This window comes from Bidens hawaiensis, unplaced genomic scaffold, assembly GCF_021521415.1.
Source record: "Bidens hawaiensis isolate Kalapana, Puna unplaced genomic scaffold, B.hawaiensis_p1.1 tig00045266_1, whole genome shotgun sequence".
NCBI lineage: Eukaryota > Viridiplantae > Streptophyta > Magnoliopsida > Asterales > Asteraceae > Bidens > Bidens hawaiensis.
The window spans coordinates 110486-123745 of record NW_027498034.1 but is presented as its reverse complement, the minus strand read 5'-3'; the positions used below and the strand labels follow the sequence as shown (position 1 = coordinate 123745).

The following is a 13260-nucleotide window of genomic DNA, read 5'->3' as shown; positions in this document are numbered from 1 at the left end:
CGTACTCGGAATCAGAACCTCCTCAAAGTCGTACCCGGAATCGGAACCGACCCGGACCCGGTGGAACTGGAACCGGATATTTCCAGTCAAAATCCGACCCTACCCTACCCGAAACCCGAAAAGAACCCGGACCCGGTCAAATACCCGACTATACCCGAAACTGGTTTTGACTTTTGTTGACCATACCTGGAACCAGTTCCTGCCCTGTTTTGGTTCTTGAAAACACCCGGCTTGTGCACGTCTAATGGCACCCTTTCACAAAACATTTTCATTTCAACTAAATGTTGTGATAATTCCAAACCTGTGAAACACAAGTATTTGGCATTTCTCTAAATACACACATGTTTTTTTTTCCTAAATGATGTGGGTGGTTACAAGTTTTAAAGTACCATCAAAATACTTTAATCCAACAATGATTCTAGTCCCAAACTCAAGTTATGTTGTACATAGATCACTTAAAAGTGAGACATAAGTTAACTCTCAAAAGCCAAGTAGCAAAACGAATGGTTGGAATATGCATAGGCTTCATAAATATAGCAAGTGTAACAAACAAGACATCAACCCGATTAGGCTTCGTAAGTTTGAATTCCAATGTGAAATGAGTACCATTCCCTCCATACAAATAACAAGAGTATAACAAAGTATAAAGGCAACAAACACTTATACCAGATTTTTGGTACTATTAAAATACAAAGGATAAGTAAAAGAAAATACCTTGAAGTCTCTTTTTCGGTCATACCCACAATATACAAACCAAAAACTCAACTTGTGACATGACAAATTAAATCAAAACCATGACATATCGACCAGCACCGTTAAATATGATGCTAGCAAGCAGCCAAAATACGACATATAATAATTATCCATGGAATATGTTCTTTGTGCTTACAAAACAAGCAAACTTTGTATATGTGCTTACTCCACAAAATTACTGTTCTTTGACATGCCTGGAAGGGCTAGTGTACTCGGGCCCGTTTTCCGTCATCACATTGGATGAGCCAGTTGATGATTCTACCCCTTGAAAATTACCTAACATATGTGGCGGGATTCTCTGGGAATTAGTGGAAACGGGCTTTTGGCCTTCTTCTGCTAATTTTCTGAGAAGGTTTGTGACGGTAGGAAGGAACTTGGTTGATAAAGAGAGAATTCCTGGAAGCTGCAGACATTAAACAAGCACCGATTAGCATGTAAGTGATAGAAATTGTTTGACCAAGTTTGACTCGTTTTCTTATGAACGAATCGATTCGTGTTATTTTATGTTAAAGGTGTAAAGATGGGCGCGCCAGGTAATGGCTCAAGTTAAAACATATCAGGTCTTAGTACAGGTTGAGTTGATTTGACCTGCAAACACTTGTTTTGTCCAATAATTATGCTTTTTATAAATTATTAATGCGTTAAATATTATTACTGTTAGAAACATAATTATATTACAATAATAATCTAATTATCTGAACAAAATGGCTTAAAAAGTTGTAGTCAATAAGATATACTTTTGGTTACTTTCATCCCATTTGGCCTGTTCCTCATCTAGCTAATTCTTATTTGGCCCGTTTGAAATAGCTTAAATAGGTAAAATAGAAAAATAGCTAAATGTGAAGCGGTTGAAAAGGTGCCAAATTGTTCTTTGAACGCATAAAACATTTGGTACACTTTTGACTGTTTATAAAAAAAAGTATAATCTTGAACCAAAAAGTGTTTTGGGTCAACCTAACCCGTTTTGACATGTTCTTCAACATGTCCGGCCAGTCCATTTATTCACCTCTAGAAAAACGTACACTTGAACTAACACAATTTGATCGCTTATTTTTGAGACAGTCAAATACAACTCACCATGCCATTGCGAAATTCACCAGATATGTCTAGTTGAACCCACAAAGCTTTGGAAAGTAGATAACCCACAAATATAACAAGCAGCCACAGAGGATTCCTGCAAACAAAAGCTCAAAATATGTTAACTGTGGAATCTAGTATGATTAAGTGGGGAGACTAACTAAAACAAAAACAAATAAAAACCTTAAAAGAGTCATAAATTCATTGAATCCCAAGATCACCAAGGCTGCTATAGCCCATGGAGGTGGTAACCAGTTGTTATTGCGCTTATTAGCTTCCTGTAAACATAGCAAACAAGTTGATAAGATATTAATGTCATAAAAGAACGAGAAATTGCTATATTTTTCAGCCTGAAGATGCAAAACTATTTGGTAACAGGAAAAAATGCAACAAATTATAAAAAGTAGGGCCGATGAGGGTTGGTTATGTGCAACTTATTAATGGTTCAACATAATTAATTGGAAGAAAATACGTTAAGAAACAGAATCATTATACTAAAAAGATGATTGGGCTGATAATAACCATATGGTGCAGTTTAGGTTTTTCTCTCTAAAGGGTCAAATTAAAAAGAGTCAAAGATCACCCAAAATGTGCTCAAATTTCAAATACATACAATCTCCTAAATCACTTTATAGTTCAATTTAGTTTTATTGTAAATCATTATTCAGAACACGACAAAAAAAGTTTGAGGGCCAAATAAACACCTGGTGTAACACATTTTGATTTGTACCAAGAAATTACTTGTTTTGAACATTGCTCGTTTTTACACCTCTAAAAAAATTTAGCTAGAAAGAAATATAGTTAAGTTGGACAACCGGCATGAAAGTCGCCTAAAGTGATCACTTTATTTCTAAAAAGAACTATTACCAAAAACAACTTTTTAATCACATATTAGTATGTTACACATTAATTACCTATAAAATATAAATATTGTTTGTGACGAAACCAACCCAACCAGATTAAACCCATTTTGGGCCGTGCTTAAATTATTAGTTGTTACACATCTAATCTAAAAATTTAATTATCAGCTGCAATAATAAAAAGTACCTGGGAAGCAATGGCTTGAGTAATAGTATACTCCGTCTCTCTTTGAAATTGGCTCCACAATGATTTACATTGAACAGGAGTTATGAGTGTCTTTGTTGCTGGAATCTGGGTTAAACAAATAACAGTGTATTTAATATATCGAGTAATGCTGTTTCCAAATAAAATAATACAAAGATAAAGTGTGAAGGCCTAATAATTCTGAGCCTTTGATGGAGTATTGGAGTTTACATAATCCTAAGATCTAGGGAAAAAAACATTTAGGTAGAACACATATTACACTATTATAATCGAAATACATTGATCCAAGCAAAATCCAGCAATACTAGTAATTATAGGTGGAAAAATCGACCCGTTTACTTATGAATGAGTTAATTTGGGTTCTGTTTTATCTCAAATGAGTAAAATAGAAGGATTAGTTGGTCCAAACGGGTGAAAGTTGCCCAACGTCTACTTTTAATGCATACGTCCTAACTCGTTTTAACCAAGAACTTAATTTATCATCGTAATAATATTGTTTTTTTATATAATCAATGTGTTAATTATTAATAAAATACTTTTAAAATGAACAAAAAAAATGTTTTTGTGTCAACCCAACCTGTACTTGTTTCAGCCCATTTACTTATGAATGGGTCAGCACAGGTCGTGTTTTATTCAAAATAGGTCCAATCAAACAATTAGCAAAAAGAAAATAAGTTTAAGCGGGTTGAAAGTTGCTCATCATCTAATTTAATGCATACAACCACCTACATTGCTTTTTCAAAAAAAGTAAGTTTATTACTGTAATGATAATTGTACCCAATTCACCCCTATCCCATGTGTTTAGATCTGCATTAAAAACAAGAAGTGTCAACCCAGTCCATTACTCAACAAATAGTAGTACCTCTTCCCATGTGCTTGAAGCCAATGGGTCCCATGAGGAGACACTTGTACCAGTGTCTTTCTTGTGATCCACTAATGCAAGGACTAATGTGTCCCCAATTTTATCAACATCTTCATCCAAACGAATTGCAGCCAATACAGAGAGCAGCTTCAAAGACTGAAACAAAATATATAAAAAAACCATAAGCCCGATGTTAAAATTAAATGATTTAAGAAGGTAAAAGATAATAGTGTAAGAGAATAGTTCTATAACGAGATGACTCTTACAGAAGACCGAGCTGTTTTGGTAATTGTCCGGATATCTTCGTTTCCAGTCCATATGCGTGGCATCGAATCATTATCATGGTTGAATAGAGATGTAAATCTGCACCATTTTGATAGATTAATGATGAGCTACAATCAAACACCTATGAAATTAATTCAGTCACTGTAGGTGGCCAATTTTTGAGCCATTTACTCTAACCAGCCCAACCCGTTTTGACCTGATACCCATTTAAGCATGTTATACCTCTCCTTCATGCGGTACAAGGCTTTCCCCGCTTCATCTTTTGTTTTCCCTTCAACAATTCCTCTAGAATAATTCTCCAACTTCAAAATGAGCTCTTCATTGGTTTTTTCATCCATTTCAAAATCAGAAAGTGCAACAGAAAACTCAGAGACAGCTGTTTTAGTCTCACGGTGAAAAAGTTTCCTTATTGCAGGCCATGTATCGTCGCCGCCTCCTTCTAACAGGGCCCCCACGGGTCCATCTAAGGCTTCTTTCAGTTTTGACTGCACAGAAATGCAAAACAGTGATAAGATATAATTCACTTTCAAAACGATTATAGGAATACTTGAATCACTTGATTGTTAATAAGTAACAGTTTAATATTACCTCATATAATGCATTAAGTTCAGATAGCTTGGCAGTTCGAACTTCAGCAATATGTGAATTGATCTCACGCACAAATTCATCCTTTATTTTAGCTAAATCCCAATCAGCTTGTTTGATAGTGGCATCTGTGGATTCAGTGCATTAGTCCTATAGACAGGTATGTGCATGATACATCTAAAATCTTAAGAGGTGGCAATTTTAACCCATATACTTACGGATGGGTCTATAGGTTATGTTTCATATCTAACAAGTCAAAACAAGTATAATAAAAAACGAACTTAAAAGAAAACGGGTCAAAAACGCCACTTTCTAATGCATTAAACATCTAAATCAACTTATTCAAAAGATTATATTATTACTGAAATAATAGATTCTTTGTAGCTATTTGTTATTGTAGTGTTTATGTACATGCATCAAATACGACATTTCAAAAGTATCAAACTTTTAAACTTGTACTTATATTTTTATAAAAAATCGCATACTCATGTTGTCAAAAGCGAGCTAATGAAGATGAAAACAGCCTGAATCTTGCTAAGGCGAGCTCTAAGTTGTTTATGAGAAAACCCAGATAGGAGATCGTATTTAAAATAGGCGGTTTCATATTTTTATTATTATTATTTTATATAATCTTAAATGTCGGCATTAAATGGGGCACCCTAATAATAATCTAGAATTCCAAAAAAACCCCACCCCCAAGTTTAATCAGCCTTCAATCTTTTAAGTTCAAGATACAAAAAATTGTTTGTTTTTTTATTACTTCTCTAACAACCTTAATCACGATTTTTTGTTAGTTCTTATTTGTGTTTATTTATTATTTAATATTAACTTTTTATATTCAACTTTTGAAATTACGTTTGAATCTTGAGTAATTTTGTATTTTAATACTAGAGTTGTAGACCATCTCAAATGATAATTACAATAGGTTATTTTTATTTTTAGAGAATAGTACTAATTTTCGATGCGTGATATATTTTTTAGTTTTTGTTTTTCTCTGTGTGCTTTCTTAGCGCCTTGCGCTAGGCCTCAAGGAGACCTTAGTGCCTTGAGTGAGCCTAGCGCTTTTAACAACGCAGCGCATTGTTTTATACGTTGAATCCGACGTGGCGGCTGGCATGGCATCAACCAGGCAACATCAGCAAATTAGAAATTTTATAGCTAACATCAGTTCACATAAAAATTGGTAATAAAACGTAAACTGATTTATATTTTGCGTCCAGTTTACTTTGGTTAAAAAAATGTGTAAAATCCGATTTATTTTGTGCAGTTTACACGGTATAAGGAAATGGCATTAGCTTTCATACCTTTGCATTGTTCTTCAAAGATTTTAATGAACGATCCCGTACAATCACAAGCAGCATTTGCAAACCCTAATCCTCCATTCAAAGCGTCAAGAAGTGACTTTTTAAATGTATCAAGTGTCTCTAACTGTATGTGTTCCAGCATCAATTGGTAGGCCGGTTGAACAAGCTAAATAATCAGATAATAACCATTAATTACTACAACTGAATAAAACATAGTTTAACAGTCTAGCTATATAAGAAATCATGAAGAAATATTACTTGAATCAACTTCTCTTCCAACTGCCTTCGTTTTGCAGATCTTACACTATCTTCAAAGTAAGTAGCTTCTTCATCATAACTGAATGCAGAATTATTAATAAAAAAAATTAAGGAAGCAAATTATGGAGTTCATTGACATGACAGTATTATATTCCATACTCAGTTTTGAAACATATGTAAAAGACAGTAAATTATGTATACCTGGATAAACAACTGTCAATCATGGAAGTAAGTTTCCTTCCAAAGCCTGGAACAATGTGAGAATGTACAGCCTCTTCTAAATCACACCAGTCCTGCTTAAAATATAAATTTGCTTATTAAATGTATTAGGCTTGCAAGTGGCTTTTTCAATGTTACCTGGTTTGTTACAAAGAAAGAGTACTTCTCATTAGCAATTTCTTCGCATCTTACAGTGGCCACCATCACCTGCAAAACTACCAGGAACTTTAACATCCACACAACATTTTGAAACCTTTTGAAGATTATACAAAGTTGATTGCTAAATCAGATTAACTTCATATATCTCATTCTAAATTTCATAATATCATATTTACGCTTTCCAAAAAGATCATTTTTTATAGAATCCATAAAAAATAATATATATTCAGTACTTATATTATAACATTCTGTTTCACTAAAGAAATAGGACAACAGCATTATTACTATGAAATATGAATCATCTTGACAGGTAATATTATTTTCGTATGTTCAATAAAATGGGTTGCTATAAGTAACTAACTTTATTTGATTACTATTATCAAGCTTATAGACTATGAACTTTATTTTAGTTACTATTGTCAAGCTTAAAGAGTATGGGAAAAGTTCTACTTTCTATTAAATACTTTACGGGTATATTTATACAAATAGATAAAAGCTAAATGAAAAAAGGATACACGTATTTTAGCGATAAATAGAAATATAATAAAACCAACATATCAACGGGAGGCTGGTAAAGCCGATTACATGAACGAGGATGTGAAGCTGAGAATCAACCTAGATATGAACAAGGAGATACAACCCATTTCTATCGCTTGGCTAAAGCATAGGGCTAACATGGCTTTCTATTAGTTGGGAGAAATGAGTTGTGTCCCTTGTTGATATCTAGGTTGATTTTTAGCTTCAAGTTCTCATTCATGTAATCGGGTTCTCAAGCCCCATACTAGATATGTCAAATAAAACATATTTTGTGTGTCGTTCAAAAAGTTGAATGTACTTTTTTTTCATTTAGCTCTTATCTTGTATAAAATATAAATATTCATGTGAAATAGTCAACAAAAAGTAGAACTTTCCCTAGAGTATCTAAGCGTAGCAGTAGTAAATAAAATAAAAATAAAGTATATTACTTACAAAATAAAATAAAACTAGAGACATAAGTATCTCTATTACCATGCCAAACTTAGAGAATTTGAAGAAGCGTTCTACATTTTATTTAATATTCCACGACTATTTATAAAAGATACGAGCTAAACTTAGAAAGTATATATGCAACTAAATACAAATCCTACAATAAAGCCTCTGTGAACCTACATACAATCTATAACTGTCATGTAATAACTTAACTTTGTAACCATTATATATGGTGGGGTTAGCCCACATGGTAGAGCCAAATGCCTCTTAGAGGGGAGGCCCCAGGATCAAACCTGGGCAAAGGAGTAGATTTATTGGTGTAAACTAAAGTACGAGTAATATTTATCATTTAAAAATAAACCACTATATACAATACCTATGGTTAAGTAAACATCTATTACCATGGAACGAGTAAATATGATAATTTAAGTATTTTATAAGAGTAAATAGGGTACAATAAAATTAGAGAGATATATAGAAGTTTTGAACCTTTAAAAGGGTATATATGTAAATTCCCCCTTACAAACTTACCTTGTGAGCAGGCAAGTCAAGGTCTTTGTTCTCTTTAATAACTTCCCAAATCTGTTGAGCACTAAATGAAAAACCTGAAGCAGGAACAACCCCCCGCCTATCTCCGGCTAAACCATTAGGTGCAATAGAATGAAAAAATCTTTGCCGTAAACTAGCCACCTTCAATAAAGATATAATTAAGTAATGTATAATGTGAGTGGCAAATACAAGAGGAATCTGAATATTTTTACAGACTTGACAATAAGGTGGCAAAATGTACTATTCAGGACTAGTAATGATGGACCAGAATGGTTGACTTTTAAATGAGTATCAAAACGGATACACCTTAGTCCTTAGGTAACTATTGACCCGTTTTGGTTTTAGTAATTTTTCAAAATTTACCCCTTAGATCCGTTACCAATGAATACAGCCCAATGACGTTTCTGGACAAATTGCTGAAATTTTAACCAATCAAAATTCCATGATATGCTCTAAAAGTGATTTTATTATGAAGATTTTGAATGAACCATAATGTGAAAATATTAATGCTAAGGATCATGCAAAAATCATATTAGAGCAATAACAGCTTTTGAAATGGTTATATGTCTGGTCTCTTAGGCTATGTAATTTAATCTCTAATGTACCTGCTCCTTAAATTGTTCTTCTTTCTCTTCATAGCTAGAAAGGGCAACAACTTCTACCTGGTCACTCAACAAGTAAAAAATTATAAAATTATATAAACAAAATAGGCATATTTCTTGATCTCAAGAAACATTAAAACCCGAACAAAATCTTACATTAAAAAATTCACTTAGTGGAGTCTGTTTGTGGGCTTCTGGTTTGGGAACAGAATCCCATATCTGGAATAAGAAAAAGGCATTAATAGCACCATGAATGTATTATAGCTTTCGACCTAACAAAAATAAAAAACAAAACTTACCTTCTGTATATCTTCCCTCAATACAGGTTCCAGATTTTCAAGAGGTGTCTATACAGAAAAATAATAATGATAATCACATCAATTTTAGTATGCAATATTTTCCTGAACAAAAGAGATAGCTTACCCTTGTTTTATCACGTATAACGAACATCAAAGTTGTTTTACGCGGACTAAATAGTCGTAGCATAACCTGAAATACATAAAGTACACGTTCACAGTTTGTCATTATCAATAACATATGAAAATGCTATGACACGGGTACAGATTATGCACCTGAAACACGGTTTTCAAAAGGGGTTTGTTTGCAGCCTGCTCACGACCAATATCATGACACCACCTGCATAAAACAATGTACCCATGTAAAGCAGTTATAATTTAAACAAAACTCACATTTGCACGTTTATATCAGCCAAACAGAAAGCTTACATGTTTATGAGCACTATATCTGAGACAGAAAGAGCAAAAAGTGCACTCTGCTTTTCAAATGCAGTATCATCCTAAGAAAGCAATGTTAATTAGTATACATCTCAAAAACCAAGAAAACTTTAGAATGTGTTAAGATAAACCAAAACACAACGATTTAAGATGTAAAGAAGATTAATTAAAAACAATAAAATAATAATTTAGTTATAACTTATAACCTCTCCTCGCTCTCTTCCATCAGTACCCTCCAGATCCATTACAATGGTGCACGGTTCAATACCAACACACCTTGCCATCCAAATACCTTTAGTGGTCTGAGACCTGATAAAAGGGCAAATTAGTAAATTACTAAATCTGAAGATATGCTAACAAAAAAAATCAAGACACAAGAAAAATAGACGCATGCCTGCCCCTATAAGCATCCATTTCCTTGAAGTTTGTGTGAAAAAGATTATTCAAAAGTGTGCTTTTCCCTGTCACATACACATCATGCAATCTCAATATATGATAATAGCCGTTTTACAAACTAAATTATCACCTTTCTACAAGAAGGATGGCTCGCTTTGTTATCATTGATTTTAAACTAAACCGCATTATTGGTAAAATGTGAAATAAGTTCACTTTTCAGAAATCAGCATATTATAGAACACATACCACTACTTTGAGGTCCCATGATAGCAACAACAGCATAAGAAAGCCCACATTCAGCCATTTTTACTTGTTTGATAAAATTATCAAGCCCTTCAGCATTAAATGTGCCATCTCCTTCGATTAGGTGGGTTGAACAGCAACCTGCTTCTTTATCTACAGAAAGCAACGCTTGAATCACTATAGCATAGCCTCATACACCTAAACTCTTAATCTCATAAAATATTCAATCAACAAAGCAAAACGTATTTCCTATTGCTAATTAGTGACAATAACTGAATCAAGAAATATGTTCTAGGTGGCATTTGGTATGGCTTATAAAACTGTCTCTGCTTATTGTGTTTTGATACAATGAAAAGCTGTTTTAAGGGTGTATGCTATTGCTTATCCAAACTGTTTATTTGGCTATCTGTATATAAAATAAGTTTTCTAAATTAGCAGTTTGAAAATGCTTATTCAAAGCTGCTTGTTTCAAAAAGCGGAACACTTTAATTGTATATATAGCTCCATAACCCAAAAATCTACATCTTCCTAATAAAAAACAATTAACCAAGTGCACCTGATGCATAGCATCACGATTTTCACATGGCCTGAGTTACATGTCAATACAACACCTTATTTCCAACATAAAAGCTGCTAATTAAGGGCTTGGCAGGGTACTTGGGATCATAGTTGTTAAAGGCGCAAAGGGTGGGCCTTGGGCCTGGGTGCATAGCGCTTAAAAAGCGAGGGCCCGAGATAAGCTTGAAGCATAACATAAACATACAACTTTTGGAGGTTTAGACATGTTTTATGTTGGTTTAGGGGTAGCTTAGTATGCTTCCATGCCATTTTTGGATGTTTTAGACCAATTTGCCTGGAATTTTTAGAATTTTGCCAGAATTTTCAGCATCTGGCCGAATCTCACTGGAAGGTCGCCGGATTGCCTGGATGTCAGCAAGGCGCTTTCCCTGTGCCATACCTGGGGACCTAGACGCATGCCCAAAGGGCTTTTGACAACATAGCCTGGGATTGCTTATTAAACTGCTATTTCATTTTTCAAGATAAGCAGCTTGGCATAAAAAACTTCAAAATGTTTATTCTCACTCTGCAGCTTATTTCCCTATTTCACTCCATAATCAGAAAAACATTTTGGATAAACAACCCTATACACCCTCAAAACAGTTTATTGCTGTATCAGAACACGATAGCTTTAAAAATCAGTCACTTACTCATGATACATCTCCCTAACATAACTTCAAATTTACTTTATGATTCACTATTCTCATTTCTGTTTTCAGATCACACAGTCATGGATTCAGATTAAAAGCAGCAACTTAATCCTTCAATCATCATTTCATAACTTAACATAAAAATAACAAACTCAGCTAACTACATCAAAGATCATCAGTTAATAGCACCATAACAGCACCATAACGCATAACGGTATCTAAACTGAAGTTCTCAACTGCAACAGATTATAAACTAAACCGCTCCAACGTCAACTAGGCCCAACAAACCCTAAATGATAACAATATATTCCAATAATAATAAGTTCCTAGCATAACTTCAATTTCATTTTATAATTCATTATTAATATAAATTATAAACTAATCCTACAATCATGAATTTGTAAGTTAAGATAACAAACTAATTTAACTACATCAACGGTGAATACCGGAACGCATAACGATATCTAAACTGAAGTTAAAGTTAATTATAAAGTAAACGACATTAGGGTTTAGATGTGCAAAATGAAGGTAAACATGATAGATTTAAACATTAAACAGTTTGACGTACCCATCTGAAACCAAACCGTTGAATTAAATTAATTAGTAGATTTGATTGTTTGAAGTTGAAGATGAAGATGAAGATGAAGAAGCAAGTGCGATCTCAAGTCAGGTCAGCATAAAGCCATAAACCCCTCTCTCTTTCTCTTTGTTTAATTCTGTCTTATAGCAAAAAGGAATGTAGCTAAGCGAGCACACACTTCTTTCTTTCTTTCTTTCTTTTTTTTCTTTCCCCATGGTGTAAAGTTATAAAATATTATTATTTTTTTTTTTATAAAATAAAAAAATATTTTTTTATTCTAAACAAAATATTTCATTTTGATTCTTTGTAACGGTCGATGTATTGATTCCCTTGATCATATCAGTGATCTCGAAAATTTAAAATGATTCTTTAATACTTCATATAACAAACAATATCAGGTAACTTACTGTTAGATAAACGGTCTTTAAGAGATTACGATAGAAAACCGGTGGAAACAAGATTCGAACATGAGAGGAGTCTGAGACTTATGTTGGAGGGGAATAAGGTGCTTACACAATTCCAAAATGTTTTAGTGCCTTCTTGATTTCATTCTAGAAGCATTAATGTGTGTTTATGTTTTGTTGAAAATCTAAAAATATTAATACATAATAATTAAGGGCGTAACATAAAATAACTTAAGATGATGAGCTTATAATCTATTCATAATTTCATACACGTTATTAAAAGTTTAAACAAGTCATATCAAATGCTATTTTAGCCTGACTCAATATTAATTAAAGCTTATTTAATAAAAGATTTATCACATGTTGAACATATTATTATGTTTCACTATTTTGTGAGAGTCTAAACTAGTTGGGTATAATAAGTATAATAGTATGCATATTATACACTATTATATATATACAAGATGGTTCAAGTGTTGCAATTTGAAGAAATGACGTAAAGCATACGAGGTCGGTATACTTAACATCGTGTGTTTATATTTACTCAACAAATGTATGCTGACAACATGCATGTATAAATTCAAGAAGAGACAACATTGAGATGATTGGGTTTACTGCAACAAAATCACTTATTGTCGACAATAAAACATATGTAGTTATATAGAAATCTGTCAGGGGTAAATTCGCTTATAGAAGTCGGTAATGGAAGTCGATGGCTTCCACCATCATCACCGCTTTACCAACATCTTCTATACCTACATCTTGCAAAAATGGATGATTTCAACAACAGTGAAGGAAAATCGATCATGGAAGTTGATGATCTCCACCGAAACCGCTTTACCCGTAAATCTGAGTAGGTCGTTAACACATCGCCAAGCTTGCTTACAAGATCGGGGACGAACGATCTCATGAATTGGGGTGCTTTAGTTTGGTTTTTATCTTTATTTTCTATTTTTGTGTTTTTTATGACCGAGTTCATTGACCGGGCACCATTCGACCCCCACGCCA

The 13260-nt window shown here is 33.5% G+C and overlaps 1 protein-coding gene across 1 annotated transcript; it reads right to left on the bottom strand.

Annotated features, from left to right (window-relative positions):
• Positions 1 to 632: 632 nt before the first annotated feature.
• Positions 633 to 10208, bottom strand: LOC143595505 (protein ROOT HAIR DEFECTIVE 3-like). Its single transcript, XM_077074498.1, has 22 exons — positions 10064 to 10208; positions 9816 to 9882; positions 9628 to 9730; positions 9413 to 9483; positions 9260 to 9323; positions 9111 to 9176; positions 8987 to 9034; positions 8844 to 8906; positions 8691 to 8747; positions 8068 to 8226; positions 6547 to 6615; positions 6391 to 6482; positions 6190 to 6268; positions 5932 to 6097; positions 4631 to 4755; positions 4265 to 4527; positions 4024 to 4120; positions 3758 to 3913; positions 2878 to 2982; positions 2014 to 2108; positions 1831 to 1927; positions 633 to 1156 (listed from the first exon to the last, which is right to left on the bottom strand). The coding sequence occupies exons 1-22, from the start codon at positions 10119 to 10121 to the stop codon at positions 929 to 931; spliced, it is 2328 nt and encodes a 775-aa protein (XP_076930613.1). The 5' UTR covers positions 10122 to 10208; the 3' UTR covers positions 633 to 928.
• Between the last annotated feature and the right edge of the window lie 3052 nt (positions 10209 to 13260).

What these genes read in the sequence shown, in the direction of transcription:
- LOC143595505 (XM_077074498.1), bottom strand. Translation starts at nt 10,121, where the DNA reads ATGGCTGAATGTGGGCTTTCTTATGCTGTTGTTGCTATCATGGGACCT. An exon ending in TGAGGGAAGATATACAGAAG is followed by an intron (nt 8,907 to 8,986) that starts GTAAGTTTTGTT and finishes TTCTTATTCCAG; the next exon opens with ATATGGGATTCTGTTCCCAA. An exon ending in GAATTTATGACTCTTTTAAG is followed by an intron (nt 1,928 to 2,013) that starts GTTTTTATTTGT and finishes TTTTGTTTGCAG; the next exon opens with GAATCCTCTGTGGCTGCTTG.